Raw genomic sequence first — 25,802 nt, 5'->3', positions numbered from 1 at the left:
CCCGCCTGCGCTCCCGCCTGCCGGGCTTTGCTCCATCTGCAGCACCGGGACCGAGAGCAGAGAGAGTGCCAATCACACTCCTTGAGAAAGGACTGGAATGGAGTTATTTATTCTGTTTTGTTAGTAATTATAACAACTGCTATTGTTTTCTGCTTGTGCAGTTAGATCTATTAGTAAAAGAGCTGTTATTCCCACCCCCTTATCTCTGCCTCAGAGTCCTTGATTCAAACAATTATAATACTTGAGGGAAGTGGAATTAAAGTCTCTATTTCAAAGGAAAACTTCTGCCTTTATTGGCAGACACCTGTCCTTCAAACCAGGACAGATTCGGGTGCCCAACATGGGACAGAGGGCACTGAGTTGAGAGTTATGACAGGAGTAACAGCTCTCTTAAGCGGCAACATGTTGTCTGATATAATCTGGTTTGGGCTCCATGTGGCCACAGATGTCTCTCTCCCATTTGCAAGCCTTTATTTGAATATGGACCCCCTCACCAAAGTATCTGTAGCTATTATCCGATTCGTTTGGTGGATTGATTATGTCAGGAATTCATGTTTTTTTAATTTTTTCTGGGAAGTGGCCACATGGATCCAGAGCTATCGTACTCTAACTGTGTGTTTCTAGGGTTATTATAAAATAATGGTACTTACTGGAAGGTAATGAATGAAAGGGAAATTTTCTCCCAATCCATCACCCAGTTTTTTTGAGGCTACCCCACTGGTTTTCAAAGATTTCAGATCTGCTTTAACTGCTAGTGCTCTTATACAGTGTCTGGAGTTGCTGATAGGCCTGTTCTACTTAGCATTCAGAAACAAGAGAATATTGGCTTGGATAACACCCCTGAGTACAGCCAGATTGTGAGCCCTCTCTACCTGGTCACTCGCAAGAAGAACGATTTCCACTGGGGCCCCGAACAACAGCAAGCCTTCACCCAGATCAAACAGGAGATCTCTCATGCAGTAGCCCTTGGCCCAGTCAGGACAGGACCAGAGGTAAAGAATGTGCTCTACTCTGCAGCTGGGAACCATGGTCTGTCCTGGAGACTTTGGCAGAAGGTGCCTGGTGAGACCCGAGGCCAAGCCCTGGGATTCTGGAGCAGAAGTTACAAAGGCTCTGAAGCCAATTACACTCCCACAGAGAAGGAAATCCTGGCTGCCACAAATACCAGCACCAACTGAGGGTGATAATAAGATCCCTGCACTGGGGCTTTCACTACGTTGTCATTGCTGTCATTCCAATGGTAAATTTCCTGTGTCCTCTTGGGTGCTTTTCCTGCTCAGAATCCTGCTCCTGCATCCAGAGCAGCATCAAACCCTTCATCTACTTCTGCATGGGGTGTCTCAGGTTACCATGAGGACAGGACACCACTCCATGTCCCTATGACTCTTCTTCCAGAGGGTCTTTGAGAAGCTAAAAGTCAACACTGCCAGCAGCAATGATGCCACCACGGACAGAGCAGTCCCAGCCTGTTGATCCATTCCACTGCACTGATGAAGGACACCAGGACATTGGCTGAGAGTCATTGAGCCACTGGATTAATAAAAATCCATTATATCACTATCCTCCACTGTATCATGGATGAGAAGGGAGCAGTGGCATGTAGATCAGATGTTCTGCAGGGGGCACACTGGAGTATGGCTTTCATCCTCTCTCATGGGTCGTAGAACACTATACCCCAAAAGGGATCATGCCTCACAACTGTGATCCCAAAATTCCCCCTAGCACCTGGTGCCTGTATCCCATTGTTGTCTGACATCAACAAACAGCATCATGAACCCTGAGCTCCTTCACCCACTCTGCCGGAGCTTCCCAGCTTCCTCTGACTCCTGCTGCCTGCCAGGAATGTGGCTAGAGGATGGGGACACATCCATGGCTTGTGCTCCCTGGAGCAACCACGATCCCTAGTGCCAAGAGCTGGGCTGGCACCAGCACAGCCAGCACGGACAGAATGGGCCAGGGCTCAGCATTCCCCCCTGGCTGCTCCCAGAGTGTCACATCAGAGATGTCCCTGGTCCTGGGTGGAGCAGAGCAGGAGTGGGGCTTCAGGGAGGGAAGGCAGCCCCGGGGACTCTGGGAGTATTGGGGGGGTCAGGAGGGCTCTGGATGCAGCCAATCCCAAATGTCCCATCTGGAGGGCAGCAGAGCCCGGCAGGCAGCGCTTCAAGGCAGATAGTGGCCATGGGATGGGATGGGATGGGATGGGATGGGATGGGATGGGATGGGATGGGATGGGATGGGATGGGATGGGATGGGATGGGATGGGATGGGATGGGATGGGATGGGATGGGATGGGATGGGATGGGATGGGATATGGGGCAGAGATGGGGATGAGGAGTGATACCAAAATGAGACAGAATGAAGTGAAATATTGGGCAGCAGGACATGCAGAAGGATCTCGCCCTGATCTGTCTGTGTGGTGAGACTTTAAAACAAGGGTTTTATGCATGATCATTAAAATATCCTTCTTATCTTGTACATAAACACCATTTTCCTTGAACTCATTTCCATGCATCCTCTTCCAACTGAGAGTCCTTTCATGATCCTTTAGGGTCATCCAGAGGGTCTCTGGTGGTCATATTCAATGAGTGCTGTGATATTAAAGGTGACTTTGTCTTGAACTTTTCCTTCAGCAATGTGCTTTTGCTTCTTGTAAGAGAACTTGCCCCAAAAATATTGCAGGCCTTCTTATCTGTTTCTCCACTGCCTCAAGGCATATTTATCTTCCTGGGTCTACACTTTTTGCCCATCCTTTTATCTTTTTACCCAGTTAGTCTTTAAGCAATTTCAGGGGAGTTGAAAATGTTTATTCTGTATGTTATTTATCAATACCCTGCCAACCAGCCCAACCTTCCCACCTCCCTCTCCACCCCACCATTTCCACCAAGACCCTTCCCTGCACTTCTCCACGCTGAATCCTTCCTGCTGCTGAGAGCTGCTGAGGAGCTGTGTGGTCCATGCCTGGATTCTCCAACAACTGATTCCCATCCACTCTGAACACAGCCGGGGTCCACATCCTATCTCCTGCCCAGATTCCCTCCATGCAGGTGACCACTGTGTCCCCTCTTTTCAGCTCACCAACCAACGGACCTGGTGAGTGTGAGACAGGTGTCACCAAGGTGGCCATGCACAGTGTGACACTGCTCAGCTGCCTCTGTGGGCTGGCTGGGAATGGGGCTGTCCTCTGGCTCCTCCACATTCATGGCATCACCGACTTCAACCAGGCTTTCATCGACTTCCTCTTCCTCATCTTCACAGTGCCCTCCACCCTGCTCTTCCTGTTGTTGGAAGTCTCCTGCTCTGCTATAATGCCCCAGATGTATTTTTGCTTGCTTTTCCAGCTGTCTCTGTTCTCCTACAACATGGGGCTGTACCGGATGATGTTCATCAGTATTGAGAGGTGCAGGCCCATCCTCTGCCCGTTTTTCTGTGGTTGCCAACTTCCTGACCGCCTGTTGTGCGTGTTGATGAGTGTCCTGTTCTGGGCCTTCTTCTTTGTTGTCATCATTGTCAATCCCACTGTGACCTCCCTGTGCCAGTCACACAAGCAGGAGCACTGTCGGGTGCCTCTCCTCTCCATGTACATCCTAAGCCTCTTCCTATTTGCTGCACCCATGGTCATTTCCAGCTCAATCCTCTTCATTCATTTCATGCCTGGCTCCCAGCAGCAGCAACACAATCTGCTCGACTTTGTTATCTTCCTCATTGCACTCTCTATTCTGCCCCTCAGTCTCTGGTATTTCCTGCAGCAGCTCGGTTACACAGTTGTGTCCTCCCAGGTGGTTTTCCTACTCACCTGCATCAACAGCAGCATCAAACCCTTCATCTACTTCTAGATGGGGGGCTGGAGGAGAGATAACTCCTTGGGGAGCAGCTGGAGACACTGCTCCATGAAGTCCCTAAGGAAGGCTCTCCAGAAGGTGTTTGAGGAGCCAAAAGAAAGCCCTACCTGCAGTGATGATGCCACCACAGACACAGTGATCTGAGCCTGTTGATCCCTTCCACTGCACTGCTGGAGGACCCCAGGACAGTGGCTGAGGGATTCCTGAAGACACCTGATGAATAAATATCCACAGTGTCACTGTCCCTGTGCCGTTGCATCCCTTCCCCCTTTCCAGGCTCCACTGGGATCTGAGAAACGCTCCTGAGGCATCAGCCTTGAGGAGCAGCCCCTGGGCTCATCAGAAACATCCTCTGCTCCCAGGAACCGCTGCTATCCAACGACCTCCTGGGTTTTATGGACAGCCTTGGAAATTATTTCACTTCCCTGAATGGCACAATATCCCTGTTCTCACACTTTCACAGAAAGTTGCCAGCCCAGAGTGTGGCCAGGATGAAACATGGCTGTGACTGAAGCCCATCTCTTGGGGCCCTGTAAAGAGCAGTCCAAAAGGAGACCCTTGGAGCTCTCCTGGCCCCAGCAGCTCTGACCAGAACCTCCCTGGGAGTGGGGCCTCTCCCAGCCGGGATCTCTCTCGTTTGCTGCCCTCGGGTGATCCCCGAACGCCGACGGGTCCTGGGCCGATCCCCCCACTGCTCGAGGCTCAGCCCTTGGCACAGTGAGGAGATGCAAACGGATCCACAGGGAGCATTTCCCTGCCGCCAAGGGGAATTTCTCACAGGGACCTTGCACTGGCTCTGTCTCTGTGCACACACCTCTGCCATGGCAAATGTGGGAGCACTGCTGCTCTCTCAGGTGTTTCAGTATCTGAGACATGTGAGTGTGTCAGGTGTATAAGCCAGGTTAGATCATGAGATACTTTTTCAGCTAAATAGTGTTAAGTGTTATTCAGTGGCTAAATTGTTAATTTTCAGGTGTAAGAGCATGAATGGCTCGGAGTAACAGAGACACTACTCATGCTCCTAGGTGGAGCAGGACAGGAACAGTACTGTCCCAGGGGAACAGGCGACCACAGGCAAGGACTGGAGATTGTCAGTGGTGTCTGAAAGGGTCAGAGGGTTCTGGAAGGGTCTGGAGAAGGGCAGGTCTGGATGCTGCCAATCCCAAATGTCCCATCTGGAGGGCAGCAGAGCCCAACAGGCAGCGCTTCAAGGCAGGAGCGGCCATGGGATGGGATGGGATGGGATGGGATGGGATGGGATGGGATGGGATGGGATGGGATGGGATGGGATGGGATGGGATGGGATGGGATGGGATGGGATGGGATGGGATGGGATGGGATGCAGAGAGGAGGGGAGATGGGAATTGGCAGTGATACCAGAATCAGTCAGAATAAACTTCCTAACACAATGGGAAGCATTAGGATGAAGGAATTTCTTCACCTCCACTGGACACACAGAAGGATCTCTCCTTGTTCTGCATGTGGTGAGACTTTACGATGGGTTTCATCCATTGCAACCACACACAGTCCTAGAGTGTTTCTTATCTAATACATAAACTTCACTTTCCTAGGACTCATTTCCATCTATTCACCTCCTTCTCAAAGTCCTTTCACGGCCCTGGAGGATCATCCAGAGGGATCTCTAGTGGTCATATTCACTGAGTACTGTGATATTAAAGGTGACCTTGAATTAACTTTTCCTTTGTCCATGTGCTCTTCCTTCTTGTTACAGAACTCACCCCAAAACCACTGCAGGCCTCTTCATCTGTTTCTCCACTGGTTCCAGCCGCATTTACCATCCTGTGTTCTCCTGTGGAGCACAGGGGAGCTGGGCTTTCCTCCTCCCTCCTGGGTCCTAGAACTCTATAGCCAAGAGGAGTAGAGACACTGCCAGGTTCCCAGGTGGAGCAGGGCAGGATCAAGACTGTTGAAGAGAGAAAAGGGAGCCCTGGGGACAGTCTGGGATGTTGGAGGTGGTTTCATGGGTTCACAGGATGGTCAGAAGGGGGTTAGAGGGAGTCTGGATGCCAGCAATCACAAATGTCCCCAATGGAGGACAGCAGAGCCTGACCAACCACACTCAGAGTATGGGAATTGCTGGCTTCTGGGAAATCTGTGGATGAGATGGGATGGGATGAGGATGGACAGCAGGGTGGGAATGGGGACAGGGAACACGGATGAGGATGAGATGGGGATAGGATAGGGAGCAGCTCAGTTGTGCCTCCATGGCCCCAGGGCATGTTTTGGCAGTGATCCTGGAAGTATTCCCAGAATGGAAACTATTTCTGACCAGCAGCCAGCTGCCTCACCAGCACTGACAGCACTGCCTACTATCCAGTGCCACCAGCATCACCAGCATCCCTCTGCTGATGGAGGAACAATGACCTCTCAGAGAAGAGGAACAAGGAATGGTGGAAACCTCTCTGGAGAGAGAAGGCAGTTGGACAATCAGATATTCTGCAAAAGAAATGCTTCCCATTAAGAGGAAATGAGGAACCATTTGCAATATATTTCATTTGGAGGTTTTGACATATGTCATTTCCCCTGTAAAAAAAGAAGAGCATTGAGAAGGTGAAACTCTGACGTAGCCAAAGACGCCATTTCCATGTGCGCTTTGACCACACCGACTCTTACGAAGCAGGAAAGGGCACAGAGCGGAGCCAGCAGGATGGGAATGGGGAGCTCCTGCTGATCTGGGCACTTTCTCCTTCTTCATGTTACTGACCTGGGAGGAACTGCTTTAGGACGTTGTTTAAGTTTGGGACAAATTTTAGGAAAAAGACTTTTAAAGGGTCCCCTTCCCCCCTTACAATTCCTTCCTTTACTAAGCTTGGAAAGAATTTTTTTTAGGGGAAAGTGGAAAAAACTTTTTTATTAACAAAATACAAAAGAAACACTTTCTAGCACAGACCCAGATTGAGATGAACTCGGCAGATCTTCGCCGGGAAGGGCAGCAGAGCTTCTTTGGCAGACTTCCAGAGGTGGTTTCCGAAGTTTAGATCCGTGTCCTCTGGAGCCGGTGCAAACCTTAGGGATGGGGGGGGGAAGGGAGAGGGGCAGTTTAGGCAGCCGGGGGGGGAAAAGCAGCTGAAGCAGCGGAGGGAAGGGGGGCAGGGGGGCAGCAGAAGCAGCGGCAAGCAGCAGCAGCAGAAGCAGCAGCAGGAGCAGCAGCAGGAGCAGCGGCAAAAAGCCCCAAAAGCTGAAAAACACCTGGCTAGATAAAACAGCCCGGGGGAGGGGCCGGCAGCTCCATGGTGGGGGGTAGGGAGAGGAGCTAGTCAAAACATAACCCATAACATTCCACCCCTTATCCCATATCGTGATTATTGACACACGATTGGGATACACACTTACTAGGCACAAACTTTTTTTGACTTGCTCAAAACTTTTAACACTTACATATTTCCTCTTTTTCATTTGCTTAGGCCTTTGTCACTTACACATTTCTTTCTATGCATAAAATTTGGCATACAATGGTAGTGGCACTCAACAATAATATTGTGTACAACTTTATTTTATAATTAGATTTTCCTGAGGTACACAGCAGGTTGTTTTATTTTTTTGCATAATTTACTAAGTACATTTTGGTCTTTGAGTAAAGGCAATCCCACGAATGGGTTTGCTTGTACTTGAGGCAGGATGAATCTATACTGTCTTTCCCAGCAACCCTTTAACATGGGCTACTGGGACTTTGTTTTCGTCTACTACATTAAGGCTTTTAGACTGGGCGGGACTTGCTTGGTTGGTGGAACTTTGAGTGTTGACTAACTAAGTGGCTTTTGCCAGGTGCTGCTTCTAGTTTTTTAGAGATTTTCCACTTAATGCTTTTAATGTGGTTTTTAACAATTTATTGTACCTTTTTACTTTACTTGCAGCTGGTGCATGGTAAGGGATATGGTACACCTACTCAATACCATGTTCCCTAGCCTAAGTGTTGATAAGCTTATTTTTGAAATGAGTTCCATTGTTTGACTTAATTCTTTCAGGCGTACCATGCCTCTAAAGGACCTGCTTTTCTAGGCTTAAGATGGTGTTGCGAGCAGTGGCATGGGACACAGGGTAGGTCTCCAACTATCCGGTGGTGGCTTCTACCATGGTCAGCACATAACGTTTTCCCTGGCGGGTCTGAGGCAGTGTGATGTAATTAATTTGCCAGGCTTTTCCATACTTGTATTTGGACCACTGTTTACCATACTAGAGGGGTTTTACTTGCTTGGCTTGCTTGATGGCAGCGCAAGTGTTACAGTCATGAATGACTTGGGTAATGCTGTCCATGGTAAGATTTACTCCTTGGTCTCGTGCCCACTTATAGGTGGCATTTTTACCTTGATGGCCTGAGGCATTATGGGCCCATTGAGCCAGGAACAACTCTCCTTTATGTTTTCAATTTAAGTCTATTTTTGAGACCTCTATCTGTGCAGCCTGATTTACTTGCTTGTTGTGCTTGTGTTTTTTATTAGCCCGACTCTTGGGAACATGGGCATCTACATGACGGACTTTTACGGGGAGCTTTTTTACTTGACTGGCAATGTTTTTTTACTTATTAGCAGCCCAGATTGGTTTTTTTTTACGTTGCCAGTCAGCCTTTTTTCACCTTTCTAGCCAACCCCACAGAGCATTGGCTACTATCTACGAATTAGTGTAAAGGTAGAGCTTTGGCCATTTCTCTCTCTCAGCAATGTTTAAGGCCAGCTGAACAGCTTTGAGTTCAGCAAGTTGACTTGATCCACTTTTTCTTTTGGTAGCTTGTGCAACCTGTCGTGTGGGGCTTTATACGGCAGCTTTTTACTTCCGGTTCATCCCCACAATGCGGCAGGAACCGTCGGTGAAAAGGGCGTAGCGTGTTTTATCTGCTGGCAGCTGGTTGTACGGTGGAGCTTCTTTAGCCCGGGTCACTTGCTTTTGCTCCTCTTCATTAGCGAGACTAAAATTTTTACCTTTTGGCTAGTTTGTGATTATCTGCTGCTGTGTTTCCCCATACGATGATATCATCAATATATTGTAGATGTTCCGGAGCTTTACCCTTTTCCAGTGCAGTCTGGATTAGTCCATGACAGATGGTAGGACTGTGCTTCCACCCCTGGGGCAGTTGGTTCTAGGTGTACTGCACGCCCCTCCAGGTGAAAGCAAACTGAGGCCTGCACTCTGATGCCAAAGGAATGGAGAAAAATGCATTTGCTATGTCAATGGTGGCATACCACCTTGCTGCCTTGGACTCCAGCTTGTACTGGAGTTTTAGCATGTCCGGCACGGCAGCGCTCAGCGGTGGAGTTACTTTATTTAATGCCTGATAGTCCACAGTCAGTCTCCATTCTCTATTAGATTTACGCACAGGCTAAATGGGGCTGTTGAAGGGTGAGTGGGTTTTACTAACTACCCCTTGGCTCTTTAGCTTTCGGATTATCTTATGAATAGGAATTACAGCATTTTGAGTTGTTTTGTACTGCCGGCGGTGTACTATTGAAGTGGCAATTGGTACTCGTTGTTTTTTTTCTTGCAGAAGTTTTACTGTAATTGGATTTTCAGATAGTCCAGGCAAGGTGTTTAATTGTCGAATATGCTTTGCCATTACAGTTGCAATTCTAAATGCTCATCTTAGTCCTTTTGGGTCCTTAAAATACCCACTCCGAAGGTAGTTTATGCTTAAAATACATGGGGCCTCTGGACCAGTCACAATAAGATGTTTCTTTTAATTCTTTCCAGTTAAACTCACTTCCGCTTCTACCAGGGTGAAGTCCTGCGATCTACCTGTTACACCAGCAATTGAAACAGATTCTGCTCCCATGTGTCTTGATGGAAGTATCGTACACTGTGCACTTGTATCTACTAAAGCTTTATATTTCCGTGGTTTTGAAGTGCTAGGCCATTGAATTTACACAGTCTAAAAAACACGATTTTCCCTCGCTTCACTTTGGCTAGAGGCAGGGCCTCTTTAAGCTTGTTTTTCCTTTTTTTTTTGGGGCATACATTTTAGAAGTTTCCTTAAGAGGATTAGACATGTTATTATTAGTATCACGTTTAGCACTTTGGCTGCGAGAGACAGGAGCGGCTTTTTTTCTGGTGGAACTTCCTCTTTCAATCTTTCTTTCCTTTAAATTTCGCACTCGTTTTGCCAGAGCAGCCGTAGGCTTCTCATCCCATTTCTTCATGTTCTCTTCAGAATTTCGCAAGAAAAACCACAATTTAGCTCGGGGAGTGTACCTCCTCTCCCAACTGGGGGAACGTTTGCGTTGGGTATTAGGGTTTCTAATTTGTACAGCTGAAATTTGGAGGAGGTCCTCCTTAATTTTTTTCCTGAGTTTCCGATGATTTTTCTCTATTTTATTTTCTAAGTCTTGCAAGCGTGTTTCCACAGCTGCAATTCTAGCATGAGTCGGGCCATGTACTGCATCCGCATATGCACGAAGCTTCTTTGCCATATTGAGTACTGTCTCATACACCTCATCTTTTTTTATTATTGCTAAGGCAGACGCATATTCAGGTGGCTTAAGCCGCACAAGTTTTTTCCACATCACCGGTGTATATGGTACCAGGTCTGGATTTTTAGTTGTTACGTTATCTGAAAAAATAATTTCTGCTACTGCCATTTCCTTGAGGCGTTGGACCCCCTGCTCTATGGTTTTCTATCGGGTCTGCTGCACATATAAGTCATTTGCACAGAGATATCTTTGTGCTACGCTATCCAGGACCCGTGCCCAAAGGCTTTGAGGGTTAGCTCCCTTCATTACACCTTGGTCGATAACAGGATTATGAGACAGAGACTCCAAATGTCTCGCCTCAGAGCCATCCAAAACCGTGGCCTCCTTTGCTGCATCCCAGAGACGAACCAGCCAGCTAATAATAGATTCATCAGGTCTCCGGGTGTAATCTTTTTTTAAACCACGAAGATTCTTCAGGGAAAGGGATTCATTATTAGTTTCTGCTCTTCCATCACTTGTTTTAACTCCTGATTTTACATCAGGAGGTGTTGAAGGTCCCTTTTCAGCATCATCATCATCATCATCTTTTACTAGCCTATCAGTCTTCTTGGTGCATTTCCCACTTTTCGTACTAGTAGCCACAGCCATTGGTTGGGGCTTGTTCTTCAGTTTAGCTGCTGGGTTTTGGCCTAGGGGGTTGGCTGCAACTTGAGTCACTGGGATAGGGGATAATTTATCTTCCTGTTCCCTCTCCTTTGTCTCTTGCTTTATTGTGCCTAGCAGGGTACGATATGCATGTGCCAGGGCTCAGCTCACTGCAATAATCCTTTTCTCTTTAGAACCATCCTGACACTTCCCCTTTAAGTACCTTGCAACCTCAATTGGATTTTGAATTTGTTTTGATGGGAATTCCCAAATTATGGGGTTAGAAAACTCCTTTAAAATCTGGCCCATTTTTTCCTATTTGCCATTTCACTCAAGATTCCTCCTGCCCAGCTTGACTTCCAAATTAGGAGTTTTCCCAGCCTCTTTAGAAATTTCGGCCTTAATTTTGTATAAACTGCAAATGGTGCAACAAAGACTTAACAAATTAACTGCCAAAAAGATAATGTCCTTAATATTCAGGGAGGTCTGAATATTTTTTAATACAGATGTAACTAATTCAGAGGAGAGGAAAGGAAATAAAGGCAGAAAATCTTCTTTTCCTGCTTCTCCTCTAAGAAATAACACAAGCCATGATTTATATATTCCTGAAGCCGATTCTAACATTCTTATAAATTTCTTATATGCCATTATCACTAAGCTTAGCCCGATGAGTATTTTGGTTAATACCCCTTTAATACAAAAACTTCGTATTAAAGAGAGCACCGGAGCTATCTCTGGATAGGTAAACAAGCCCAACGACCACAACGGTATTAACACTTTAAAGAAACTTAATAACTACCCATACAGGCAGGCTCCCACAACAAAAGACATTTTGGATTCAATAGACATACCAATACCAACAGTTGCAAACAAAATATTATTAGAATAAAGTTTTTTCCACTTTTTTGGTTTCCCCGTACGGGCCACCAAATTAATTTGTTTAAGTTTGGGACAAATTTTAGGAAAAAGACTTCTAAAGGGTCCCCTCCCCCCCTTACAATTCCTTCCTTTACTAAGCTTGGAAAGAATTTTTTTTAGGAAAAAGTGGAAAAAACTTTTTTTATTAACAAAATACAAAAGAAACACTTTCTAGCACAGACCCAGATTGAGATGAACTCGGCAGATCTTCGCCGGGAAGAGCAGCAGAGCTTCTTTGGCAGACTTCCAGAGGTAGTTTCCGAAGTTTAGATCCGTGTCCTCTGGAGCCGGTGCAAACCTTAGGGATGGGGGGGGGGAAGGGAGAGGGGCAGTTTAGGCAGCCGGGGGGGGAAAAGCAGCTGAAGCAGCGGAGGGAAGGGGGGCAGGGGGGCAGCAGAAGCAGCGGCAAGCAGCAGCAGCAGAAGCAGCAGCAGGAGCAGCGGCAAAAAGCCCCAAAAGCTGAAAAACACCTGGCTAGATAAAACAGCCCGGGGGAGAGGCCGGCAGCTCCATAGTGAAAGGTAGGGAGAAAAGCTAGTCAAAACATAACCCATAACAGACGTGGATCCCAAAGGAGCAAGAGCTACCAGGAAGCACCACTGATCTGCACAGAACCCCTTTGCCTGCAGCTGACCCACACTGAACAGGTCAGTACAACGACTTGTTCCCCACCCTTCTCTACCTTCGTCTCCTCCAGCAGCTGCTCTGTTCCTGCTACTCCCTCCTGATGACCACAGTGCCCTCCCCAGATCCTTCCTCCCTCGCCCTGTGCTTCCCATTTCGATCTTATCATTGAAATTGGCTGAAATAATCTTTCTAACACAGTAGGAAGCATTTGGAAGCAGGAATTCTTTACCTGCACAGGACACACGGAAGGATCTCTCCCTGAGCTGTGCTTGTGGTGAGACTTTACAGCAGAGGTTTTATCCATTATAACCACACGTGGACGTTAAAAACCATTTATCTAACACCTAAAAATAATTTTCCTAGAATTTATTTTCATGAATCAACCTACTACTGGAAGTACTTTTGTGATCCTGAAGGATCATTCAGAGGGGTCTCTGCTGCTCATATTCACTGAGTGCAGTGATATTAAAGGCGACCCTGCCTTGTACTTTTCCTTTGGCCATGTGCTCTTGCTTCTTGTTTCAGAACTTCCCCTAAACCACTGCAGGCCACCTCATGCGCTTCTGCACTGGCTCCAGCCACATTTATCATCCTGTGTTCTCCTGTGAGCCCACTGGAGCTGGGCTTTCCTCCTCCCTCCTGGGTCCTAGAACCCTATGGCCAGGAGGAGCAGAGACACTGCTGGGGTCCCAGATGGATCTGGGAGCAGTGGGGCTGTCAGGGGAAAACAAGCAGCCCTGGGTGAGTTCTGGGGTGTCAGAGCAGGGTGGAGGGATCAGGAGAGGGTCAGAGGGGCCTGGAAGAGGTCTGGATGGCAGCAAACACAGGGAAAAGCAGACCCTAATAGACCATGCTCAGAGAGGGGGATAAGCTGCCATCTGGGAAACCTGTGGCATGAGATAGGATTGGGGTTTGGATAGGGATTAGGATAGGATAGGATAGGATAGGATAGGATAGGATAGGATAGGATAGGATAGGATAGGATAGGATAGGATAGGATAGGATAGGATAGGATAGGATAGGATAGGATAGGATAGGATTGGATAGGATAGGATAGGATAGGATAGGATAGGATAGGATAGGATAGGATAGGATAGGATAGGATAGGATAGGATAGGATAGGATAGGATAGGATAGGGAGCAGCTCAGTGGTGTTTCCTTAGGCCCAGGACCGATTTTGACAAAGATCCTGCCACTCTTCCCGTAATGGGAGTTACTTCTGACAAGCAGCCAGCTGCCTCACCAGCACTGCCAGCATTCCAGTGCCACCAGCACCACCAGAATCCCTCTGCTGCTGGAGTGATAAAAACCCCTCAGAGAAGAGAAACAAGGAATGGTAGAAACATGTCTGGAGAGAGGTAGTCTTAAGGTAGCTGGAGAATGAGAAATTCTGCAGGGAAGAAATGTTTCACATCAGGAAAAAATGAGGAGCCATTTGCAAAATATTTCATTAGAAAATTTTGAGTAAAGCTACTTCCTCTGTAGTGGGAAAAATAAAAAAACAACCAAAAAACCCCTACAAAATATCTCTCATGAAGTTAATCTCTGACATAGCCAAAGATGCCATTTACATCTGCCCTGTGACTCCACCGAGTCTGGGGGAGAAACAGCAGAATAGGGCACAGAGAGCAGGACAGGAATGGGGAGTTCCTGGTGGTCTGGGCACTTTCTCCTTCCTCATTTTACTGACCTGGGAGGAGCTGCTTCAGGACAGGGATCTCAAAGGAGCAAGAGGTACCAGGAAGAGTGTTGCTGATCTGCACAGACACCCTTTGCCTGCTGCTGCTCCACAGTGAACAGGTCAGTGAAATGTTTTCCTTCCTCCCTCCCCCAATTTCCTCTTCTCCAGCACCTGCTCTGTTCCTGCCACCTTGTCCCTGTGACCGCAGTGCCCTCCCCAGATCCCCTCTCCTCTGCCCTGTGCTTTCGTTCCACATCCCTCCCAACTCCCACCCCCTTCCCCTGCACATCTCATTTCTCTCCACTAAATCCTTCCCCCTACAGGAAGCTGCTGAAGAGCCACGTGGTCCATCCCTGGTTTCTCCAACCACTGACTCCCATCCACTCTGATCACAGCCAGGGACAACCTCCCACTGCCTGTCCAGAGTCCATCCATGGAGGTGACCACCGTGTCCCCATCTCCTGCCTCACCCACTGAAGAGGATGATCTCTGTGAGATAGATGTCACCAATGTGGCCATACACAGTGCAGCACTGTTCATCTGCCTCTGTGGGCTGCCTGGGAATGGGGCTGTCATCTGGTTCCTGGGATTCCACCGTGTGTCCAGGTACATCACCACCAGTTCCATCTGCATCCTGACTTTTATTGACTTCCTTCTCGTTTTTGTCTCCTCCAGCCTGCTATTCCTGCTGGAGGAGGTGTCCTGCTCTGTCATCATGCCCTTGCAGTATGTGTCGTTGCTTTTCCAGCTGTCACTGGTGTCCTACATCATGTGGCTGTACATGCTGACATTCATCAGCATCCAGAGGTGCAGGTCCATGCACTGCTGGGTCTGGAACTGCTGCAACCGTCCCCAGAACCACTCGAAGGTGGTGTTTGCCCTGCACATGGTCTTTGCCATCACTGTCATCACTCTCTCTCTCACATGGGGTTCCCTGTGTATATTCCAGCGATCTCAGCACTGCCGGGTGCTTGCCATTTCCATGTACACCTTCAACGTCCTCCTCTGTGCTCCTTCATGCTCATTTCCAGCACAATCCTCTGCATTAAGGTCAAGTCTGGCTCCCACCAGCAGCAACCCAGGAATCTAGACATTGTTATCTGCCTTGCTGTGCTCTTCACTCTGCCCCTCAGCCTTTGGGATTTATTGCAGCTGCTCACCAATATCATTTTCCCCTCCCAGGTTTTTTTCCTTCTCACCTGCATCCACAGCAGCATCAAACTTTTGATCTACTTCTTGGCAGGGAGCTGCTGGAGGCGCTGCTCTGTGGGGTCCCTTCGGCTCTCCCTCCAGAGAATCTTTCAGGAACCAGAAGAAAGCCCTGCTAGAATCAATGATCCTGCCATGGACACTGTGCTCTGAGTCTGGTGATTCCTCCTGCTGCACAGATGAGGGACACTGGGACAGTGGGTGGAACATTGAATAATGAATAAATATCCACAGTGTCACCCTTCCTGTACTGGTGCATCCCCTCCCCCTTTCCAGGCTCCACTGGGATCTGAGAAATGCTCCTGAGGCATCAGCCTTCAGGAGCAGCCCCTGGGCTCAGCTCCTCTGCAGCTCATCAGAAACACCCTCTGCTCCTAGGAACTGCTACTGTACAATGATCTTGTGGGTTTTATTTACAGCCTTGGAAATTATTTCACTTCCCTGAATGGCACAACATCCCTGTTCTCACACTTTCACAGAAAGTTGCCAGCCCAAAGTGTGGCCAGGATGAAACATGGTTGCGGCTGAAGCCCATCTCTTGGGGCCCTGTAAAGAGCAGTCCAAAAGGAGACCCTTGGAGCTCTCCTGGCCCCAGCAGCTCTGACCAGAACCTCCCTGGGACTGGGGCTTCTCCCAGCCGGGATCTCTCTCGTTTGCTGCCCTCGGGTGATCCCCGAACGCTGACGGGTCCTGGACCGATCCCTCCACTGCTCGAGGCTCAGCCCTTGGCACAGTGAGGAGATGCAAACGGATCCACAGGGAGCATTTCCCTGCCTCCAAGGGGAATTTTTCACAGGGACCTTGCACTGACTCTGTGTGCACACACATGTCCATCTGCCATGGCAAATGTGGGAGCACTGCTGCTCTCTCAGGTATTTTAGTACCTGAGACATCTGAGTGAGTCAGGCCTGTAAAGAAGTACAAGACATAAGTTATGTTAAATGCTATTAAGTGCTATTCCCCTATTGAGTGTGCTAAGTTTAAGGTATAACTGAAGCACTGTTATGTTTGAGTGCTGTAAATCTTTTAGGCCATTTTCCTTTTTATCCTTACCCTCACTGTCCTTTAGTCACACGCACCTGAACACACAGAAACATACACACACAGGGACAGTGCTTTGGCCTGCGGTCGCTTAATATTAAACCTGGTTTTTACTAATATCCTTGCTGGTGGTTTTGTGCCTTCAGAAATTCTTCCTCTGCTTTGTCTTTGGCCTCTCCCTCAGGCTGCTCAGATGATGCAGCTGAAAGGGGGTGGTGAGTCTGTAGTCCTCAGCACAGCCACTCCCTTCCAGGTGCAGGGTGACATCTGTGTTTGTCACCATGAGCTCCATGGGGCATCAACCCCTCCCTGTGGCTTTGCTGAGGTCATTGAGCTATGGGCATTCAGCCTGGGACCCCAATGAGCTTTGGGAAACAACAGTGGGAGAGGGCACAGAGAGGAACTGGAGCTCCTGGTGATCTGGGCACTTTCTCCTTCTTCATGTTACTGACCTGGGAGGATCCACTTTAGGACATGGATCACAAAGGATCAAGAGGTACCAGGAAGCATTGCTGATCTGCACAGACCCCCTTTGCCTGCTGCTGCCCCACAGTGAACAGGTCAGTGCAATGTTTTCCTTCCTCCCTCCCCCACCTTCCCCTCCTCCAGCAGCTGCTCTGTCCCTGCCATCCTCAGTGCCATCCCCAGGTGCTCTGCCCTGTCCTTTCTTTCCAGATCTCCTGATGAACATCCCAACCCTCCCACCTCCCTCTCCCAACTCATCATTTCCTCTGCCCTCCTCCCCTTCACATCTCACCTTTCTCCAAGCATTCCTTCTCATTGCCAGGAGCTGCTCAGGAGCTGTGTGGTCCATCCCTGGATTCTCCAGGCACTGACTCCCACCCACACTAACCACAGCCAGGGGCCACATCCCACTGCCTCCCCAGTGTCCATCCACGGAGGTGACTACCATGTCCCCATCTCCTGCCTCACCCACTGAAGGGAATGATCTCTGTGAGATAGATGTCACCAGCGTGGCCATACACAGTGTGACACTGCTCATCTGCCTCTGTGGGCTGGCTGGGAACATCCCTGGCTCTGCCTCCTCAGCATCAGCTTCACCACCAACTTCATCTTCAGCCTTAGCTGTCACTGACTTTCTCTTTCTCCTCCTCATGCTCCCATCCACACTGCTCCTCTTTTAGCAGATGTGTCCTGCTCTGCTATTGCGCCCCTGGGGTACTTGAGCTTCCTCTTCCAGCTCTTGCTCTTGTGCTCCAGGCTGGGGTTGCACCATGTGGTGTTCATGAACACACAGGGTTCATGAAGGTCTCTAGTCTTGAATTTGTTCTGGTTCTGCTGATGCTGATTCTTTCCTAAGCCTCTGTGTGGTGATGAGTGCCCTGCTGTGGGCCTTCTTTGCTGTCATCTCTCTCAATCCAACAGTGGCTTCCCTGTGCCAGTTTCATGAAGAGCTCTGCTAGATGCCTCTCATCTCTATGAACACCCTCCACCTCCTCTTCTTTGCTCCTTTCATGCTCATTTCCAGCATATTCCACTGCATTCAGGAACATGTTGCTCAGAGAAGGGCAAGAACAAAAGTCTCCACATTGTTATCTTCCTCTCTTCCTCTCTCATCATTCTCCCCCTCAGCCTCTGGAACTTCCTGCAACAGCTCAGCTACACCATCCTGCTTTTCCTGCTTGCTGACATCAATAACACCATCAAATCCTTCATCTACTTCTTGGTAGGGAGATACTAGAAGAATTCCTCTGTGGCATCCCAGAGGGAATCTCTGTGGGGAGTCAAGGGGAGCCAGAAGAAAACACAGCCAGCAGCAATGATGCCCCCAGGGACACAGGGGTCTGAGCATGTTCATCCCCTCCACTACACTAATGAAGCACCCCAGGACAGTGGCTGGGGGGTTCCATGAGTCACCTGATTAATAAATATCCACAGGATCACTGTCTCACTCCTTTTGCTGCAGGAGAAAGGAGCAGGGGCAGTGCCAAGGGCCATGTGGGAGAAATGCTCTTTAGGGAGCACATTGGAGTAAGGCTTTCCTCCTCTCTCACAGGTCTTATAACACTGTTCCCCAGAAGGCATCATGCCCCACATGGCTGAGATATCAAATTTCCCCCTGGCACCTGGTTCCTGCACTGACTGTAATGAATAAAAAGCATCATGAACCCTGAGTTGCCTTTACCCTCTCTGCCAGTGCTTCCCAGCTCCCTCTGGCTCCTGCTGCCAGCCAGGAATGTGGCTGGAAGGAGGAGACACACCCCTGGGTTGTGCTCCCTGGAGCAACCACGGCCCCCAGTGCCCAGAGCTGGGCTGGCACCGGCACAGCCAGCACGGACAGGATGGGCCAGGGGCTCAGCATTCCCACGTGGATGCTCCCAGAGTGTCACAGTAGAGATGTCCCTGGTGCTGGGTGGAGTGGGGCAGGAGTGGGACTGTCAGGGGGGAAAGGCAGCCCCGGGGGTTCTGGGTGTGTTGAGGGGATCAGGAGGGTTCAGGAAGGGTCTGGATTCTTCCAATCCCAAATGTTCTGACTGGAGGGCAGCAGAACCTGATCGGCAGTGCTTCAAGGTGGAAGTGGCCATGGGATGGGATAGGATGGGATGGGATGGGATGGGATGGGATGGGATGGGATGGGATGGGATGGGATGGGATGGGATGGGATGGGATGGGATGGGATGGGATGGGATGGGATGGGATGGGATGGGATGGGATGGGATGGGATGGGATGGGATGGGATGGAGACAGTGCTGAAGATGGAGACTGGGGAGTGATACCAAAATCAGCCACAATAAACTTCCTAACAAAAGGGGAGGCAGTAGGAAGCAGACCTCTTTACCTACACAACACACAGAAAAGGATCTCTACTTCTGCGTGTGGTGAGATTTTACAACAGGGGTTTTATCCATTATATCTACACATAGATATTAAAAAGTTGTTATCTAACACATAAACATCATTTTCCTAGAATTAATTTTCACATGTCAGCCTCCTTCTGGAAGTACTTTGATGATCCTGGAGGATCATCCAGAGGGGTCTCTAGTGGTTGTATTCACTGACTGCTGCAAATTAAATGTGACCCTGCCTTGAAATTTTCCTTTGGCCATGCAATCTTGCTTCTTGTTACAGAACTTTTCCCAAAACCACTGCAGGTCTCCTCATGTGTTTCTGCACTGGCTCCAGCCACATTTATCATCCTGTGTGCCTGTCTTTAGGTCCTTTTATCTTTTTGGCCACTTGGTCTTTGAGTAACTTCAGAAGAGTAGAAATTGTTTATTCTGTACGTTCTTTATCAATGTCTTACCAACCAGCTGAACCCTCCCACCTCCCTGTCTCAACCCACGATTTCCACCACCCTCCTCCCCTGCACATCTCATTTCTCTCCACAGAATCCTTCCCACTGCAGGGAGCTGCAGAGGAGTTGCATGGTCCATCTCTGGATTCTCCAAGCACTGACTCATCCACTGACCACAGCCAGGGGCCACATCCCACTGCCTGCCCGGTCTCCATCCATGGAGGTGAGCACCATGTCCCCATCTCCTGCCTCACCCAGTGAAGGGGACGATCTCTGTTCTAAAAATGTCACCGATGTGGCCATGCACAGTGTGACACTGCTCATCTGCTTCTGTGGGCTGGCTGGGAACGGGGCTGTCCTCTGGCTTCAGCGCAGGAAATTTGTCATTGGCTACATCTTCAACCAGGCCTTTGACGACTTTTTCTTCCTCCTCTTCATGGTCCCCTCCACCCTGCTCTTCCTGGTAAAGGATGTGTCCTGCTCCATTATCATGCCTCCTGTGTACTTGAGCTTCCTCTTCCAGCTGTCAATGGTCTCCTACAACATGGGGCTGTACCGGCTGATGTTTGTCAACACCAAGAGGTGCAGGTCCATTGGCTACCACCTCTGTGGCCACCTTCCCCAGTACCTGCTGTGGGTGGTAATGAGAGCCCTGCAGTGGGCTTTCTTCTACGCTGTCATCGCTCTCAACCCCACCGTCACTTCTCTATGCCAGACATATGAGCACAAACACTGCTGGGGAGCTGTCATCTCCCTGTACACACTCAACTTCTTCCTCTTTGCTGCACCCCTGGCCATTTCCAGCACAATCCTCTTCATTAAAGCCAAGTGTGGCCACCAGCAGCAGCACCCAGAGAGGCTCGACATCGTTGTTTTCTTCACTGCACTCTTCACTCTCCCTGTCAGCATCTGCAATTTCCTGCAGCAGCTCCATTACATGACTGTGTCCTCCCAGGCTGTTCTCCTACTCATCTGCTTCCACAGCAGCATGAAACCCTTCATCTACTTCTTGTCAGGGAAGTGCTGGAGGCCTTGCTGGAGTCGCCTCAGGGACTGCCTCCAGAGCATCTCTAACGAGCCAAACGAGAGCACTGCCTGCAGCAATGGTGCTGCTATGGACACAGGGGTCTGAGCCTGCTGACCCCTTTCCGTGCTCTGCTGAAGGACCCTGGGACATTGACTCTGGGTTTCCTTGAGTCACCTGAGCTAAGAACTCTCCCATTTCCTCCACTCGGAGGATCCTTGAAGGTTGACAGGGCCAATTCCCCCACTCCTCGAGGCTCAACTCTTCTCCTGGTGAGGAGCGGCAAACACATCCACAATGAGCATTTCACTGCCTTTCAGGGGAATTTTTCACAGGGACCTTGCAGTGACTGTTTGTCTGAGTCCACACATATGCCATATTCCCCATATTTCCTTGACTGGATTTTCTTTGTAAGGTCTTTTTCCTTTGGTGTGACTGTGCAGTCAGGGCTGGAGTGCTGGAGTGAACCTGGCCAATGAACTCCGTTCTGCTGATGCTTGATATTAAATCTGGTTTTTACTGATTCCCCTCGGTGATGGTATTTTCAAGGATCTCAAACACTCGTTTGGAACATTCCCACGATGGAATCCCACAGGAGAAGGGAGCAGGGGCATGTAGGAGGAAGGCTCTGAGTGGAGCACACGGAAGCAGGGTTTCCTCCTCCCTCCGGGTGCCAGAACACCATGGCCAGGAGGGACAAGGACAGTGCCGGGAGTCCCGGGTGGAGCGGGGCAGAGCCGGGCTGCAGGGGGAAAGGCGGACCTCGGGGTTTTTTAGGGTATTGGAGGCAGTTAGGACGGAGCAGGAGAGCATCTGAGGTTGAAGTCAGGATGGCCGCCAATCCCAAATCTGCCCACTGGAGGACCAGCAGAAACCAACATGGTGTGAAAGCGGCCAGAGCAGCTGGTAAACCCCTGGGATGGAGGGATGGGATGGGATGCTGGATGGGATGGGATGGCGATGGGATGGGATGGGATGGGATGGGATGGGATGGGATGGGATGGGATGGGATGGGATGGGATGGGATGGGATGGGATGGGATGGGATGGGATGGGATGGGATGGGATGGGATGGAATGGGAAGTGGGGCAGAGAATGGGGATGAGGAGTGATTTTGGAATCAGATGGAAGAAAGTTTATGTGAAACATTGCACAGCAGGACACACAGAAGGATCTCTCCTTATTTCTGTTTGTTAGACTTTACAACAGAGGTTTTATGCATTATAACCACACATAACCATTAAAATGTCATTCTTATCTGGTACATAAACACCATTTTCCTTGAACTTATTTCCATGCATCCTCTTTCAACTGGGAGTCCTTTCATGATCCTTTAGGATCATCCAGAGGGGACTCTATTGGTCATATTCACTGAGTGCAGCAATATTAAAGGTGACCTTGCCTTGAACTTTTCCTTCAGCCATGTGCTCTTGCTTCTTGTTAGAGAACTTGCCCCAAAAATACCGCAGGCCTCCTTATCTCTTTCTCCACTGGCTCAAGGCATGTTTATTATCCTGGGTCTACTTTTTGCCCATCCTTTTATCTTTTTGCCCAGTTAGTCTTTAAGCAACTTCAGGGGAGTTGAAAATATTTATTATCTGTAATTTAGCAATACCTTGCCAGCCAGTCCAACCATCTCTCTCCCACCCAACAATTTCTACCACCGTCCTCCCCTGCACATCTCACTCCTCCCCACTGAATCCTTCCCACTGCACGGAGCTGCTGAGAAGACCCATTGTGTTGGGGATTGGATTTTTTCCCCCCCCCCCTTTTCTCTTTGTAGAATTTTCCCCATTGTAATGCTAAGAACTTGTTGGTCACACCCTAGCACGGGTGGAGGGTGGGGGCGAGCAGGTAAAGGAGGTGCGAGAGCTGCACTCGCTCTCCCTCTCCGCCGCTGGGGTTGGAGGAAGGACGGCCGGTGCTGTTCCCTATCACCCCCTCCATCCCAACTCCGGGAGCCACATCTCTGCTGTGGGACACTGCACTGCTGCTTTCCCCGCTCCAGCCTGCTACCTCCGAGCACACAGCCGAGCGCCGCGACCCACACGGTGAGGGGGAGCCCTTCCTCCATCCCTTCTCCCACCTGGAGAGCCGCTGCCAGCATCCCAGCACTCCGCAGATGCGCGGGACCTGCCGTGCCCCCACCACCGGCGCTGAGCACGGGGGAAAGAGTGTCTGCAGCCAAAAAGGACTGGAACTGAGTTACTGTTCTGTTTGTTGTTAATTTTCTTAGCTCTTGTTGGTTTTGCTTGTTAGATATATTAATAAAGAACTGTTATTCCTACCCGCATATCTCTGCCTGAGAGCCCCTGATTCCAAAATTATAATAATTTGGAGGGGGCTGTCTTCACTCTTCATCTCAGGGTGGAGTTCCTGTTTTTCTTGGCAAATACCTGTCTTTCAAACAAGGACACATAGTCCATCTCTGGATTCTCCAAGCACTGACTCCCATCCACGCTGACCACAGCCAGACGCCACATCCCACTGCCTGCCCAGTGTCCACCCATGGAGGTGACCACCGTGTCCCCATCTCCTGCCTCACCCACTGAAGGGAATGATCTCTGTGAGATAGATGTCACCAGTGTGGCCATACACAGTGTGACACTGCTCATCTGCCTCTGGGTGCTGGCTGGGAACGGGGCTGTCATCTACCTCCTCCTCATTAACTTCATTACCAACTATCTCTTCAAGCAAGCCTTTGACAATTTGCTGTTCCTCCTCTTCATGGTTCCTTCCACCCTGCTCTTTCTCCTGAAGGTGTCCTGCTCCATTACCATGCCCCAGATGTTTTTGAGCTTGCTCCTCCTGCTGTCACTGTTCTCCTATCACATGGGGCTGTTCCAGCTGATGTTCATCAGTATCGAGAGGTGCAGGTCCATCCTCTTCCCACTCTGCTCCCCGACACCTTTCCTGTCACCTGTTGAGGGTGATGATAAAATCTCTGAAGTGGGCCTTCTTCTACCCTGCCACTGCTGTCAGTCCCACAGTTACTTCCCTTTGTCTATCACAGGAGCACCAGTGCTGCCAGATCTCTCTCATCTCCATGTATGCCCCCAACCTCATCATCATTGCTGCATCCATGGTCATTTCCAGCACAATCCTCTTCATTAAGGAAAACTCTGGCTCCCAGCAGCAGCAACCCAAGAGACTTGACATCATTATCCTCCTCACTTTCCTCTCCCACTCAGCCTCTGGTATTTCCTGCAGAAATGGAAAATGGTTTTGGCCAAACCATTTTATGTTTCAATGTTGTTTTCCTCCTCACCAGCATCAACAGCACTATCAAATCCTTCATCTCCTTCCTGGTAGGGAGCTGCTGGAGGCCCTGTTCTGTGGGGGTCCTAAGGGACTTCCTCTGGAGGGTCTTCAAGAGGCAAGAAAACACTGCCTGAAGCAATAATGCTGCCATTCACACACCAGTGTGAGCCTGTTGATCCTTTCCACTGCACTTCTGAAGAAGCCCAGGACAGTGGTTGAGGGATTCCTGGAGCCACCTGATGAATAAATATCCACAGTGTCACCCTTCCTGTGCTGTTGCATCCCTTCCCCCTTTCCAGGCTGCACTGGGATCTGAGAAATGCTCCTTAGCCATCAGCCTTCAGGAGCAGCCCCTGGGCTCACCTCCTCTGCAGCTCATCAGAAACACCCTCTGTTCCCAGAAACTGCTGCTATCCAACAATCTCCTGGGTTTTATGGATAGCCTTGGAAATTATTTTATTTCCCTGGATGGTACAACATCCCTGTTCTCACACTTTCATAGAAAGTTGCCATCCCAAAGTGTGGCCAGGAAGAAACATGGTTTTGACTGAAACCCATCTCTTGGGGCCCTGTAAAGAGCAGTCCAAAGGAGACCCTTGGAGCTCTCCTGGGCTCCTGCAGTGAGTGAGTTAGACCTGTAAGTGAGGTTAAGTCATGAAATACCTTTTCAGCTAAATGCTGTTAAGTGTAATTTCTTTGCTAAATTGTTAATTTTAAGATGTAAGAGCATGAATGTATGGGAGAAGCAGAGACACTTGTCATGGTCCTGTGCAGAGTGAGGTTGCTGGGGGAAAAGGCAGCCCTGGTGCAGGTGTGGAGGTTGTGGGAGGGTTCTGGAAGGGTCTGGAGGAGGTAGGAAAGGGTCTGGATGCCACAGATCCCGAATGTCCCCACTGGATGGCAGAAGAGCCCAATAGGTTGTACTCGGAGCCAGAGAGTGGCCACCAGCTGGGAAATCTGCAGGATGGCATTGCATGGCACAGCATGTGTCCTAGGTTACAATGTAAAAATATGCCCAGGGTTATGTATTCTATCACCATCTGCTGAAACCAGGTAGGGCAGTGATTCTTATCTCAGTGGGAGATATATTCTGCTAATGGGCCATCTGTTAAAAAACAAATGGGGCAATGTTCTTTATCTTTCCCACAACCCACCCTTCCTCCAGGGAGATATCTTCTGTTAATGGGCCATTGTGTCCCACTGCATGACTGATAAAATTTCATCATGCCACTGGGAGACGCTCCACCCAGGGGGAGGAGCAAAATATTTTTCTACTTGGATAAAAGCTGAGGTTTGGAACACCAAGGCAGCCCTTACCCACTGGTTTCCAGAGGACAAGAGTTACCAGACCTGTCTAAAAGATCACTACTTCAACAAGACCACTTCATCAAGACTGCTGCCACCACCCAAACTAACAGAGTATTCTGACTCTGTCAGTGGTTTTTCTTTTTCACTATTGGATGTATTTTATTTTTCTCTTTTTTCCTATTAAATTGTATTTCTGACTTGGAGTGTATAATTGGTTTTGCTTTCTAAACCATTACAGCATGGCATGGCATGTGATGGCATGGGATGCAATGGGATGGGATGCCATGGTGAGTGCAGATGGGGATTGGGGAGTCATACCAAAATCCGCCACAATAAACGTTCTAACACAAGGGGAGGCATGAGGACCTCTTTACATACACGACAGACACAGAAGGATCTCTTCTTGTTGTGTGTGGTGAGACTTTACAACAGGGGTTTTATCCATTATATCTACACATAGATATTAAAAAGTTTTTCTTATCTAGAACATAAACACATTAACACATAAACATCATTTTCCTAGAATTAATTTTCACATATCAGCCTCCTTCTGGAAGTACTTTGATGATCCTGGA

General features: G+C 49.1%; 2 protein-coding genes and 1 pseudogene across 3 annotated transcripts in view; all 3 read left to right on the top strand.

The window, feature by feature from the left end:
• LOC306803424 (mas-related G-protein coupled receptor member H-like) overlaps nucleotides 1-25,802 on the top strand; it is a 100,177-nt pseudogene that overhangs the window by 69,858 nt on the left and 4,517 nt on the right. Inside the window, exon 3 of the transcript XR_013777949.1 lies at nucleotides 12,405-12,468. The product of XR_013777949.1 is annotated as a mas-related G-protein coupled receptor member H-like (transcript). The remainder of the gene's footprint in view (nucleotides 1-12,404; nucleotides 12,469-25,802) is intronic.
• On the top strand, nucleotides 2,978-4,014 carry LOC306803437 (mas-related G-protein coupled receptor member A8-like). Its single transcript, XM_079308843.1, has one exon. The coding sequence runs from the start codon at nucleotides 3,039-3,041 to the stop codon at nucleotides 3,831-3,833; it is 795 nt and encodes a 264-aa protein (XP_079164969.1). The 5' UTR covers nucleotides 2,978-3,038; the 3' UTR covers nucleotides 3,834-4,014.
• On the top strand, nucleotides 17,063-21,037 carry LOC306803975 (mas-related G-protein coupled receptor member H-like; the record flags this gene model as incomplete). The annotated part of the gene is made up of 4 exons (XM_079309997.1): nucleotides 17,063-17,184; nucleotides 17,242-17,523; nucleotides 17,973-18,066; nucleotides 19,730-21,037. The coding sequence occupies 4 exons, from the start codon at nucleotides 17,063-17,065 to the stop codon at nucleotides 20,765-20,767; spliced, it is 1,536 nt and encodes a 511-aa protein (XP_079166123.1). The 3' UTR covers nucleotides 20,768-21,037.

This window comes from Erithacus rubecula (assembly GCF_903797595.1).
Source record: "Erithacus rubecula genome assembly, chromosome: 6".
Taxonomy (NCBI): domain Eukaryota; kingdom Metazoa; phylum Chordata; class Aves; order Passeriformes; family Muscicapidae; genus Erithacus; species Erithacus rubecula.
The sequence above is the reverse complement of the archived record's forward strand: the minus strand, read 5'-3'. Positions and strand labels throughout refer to the sequence as shown.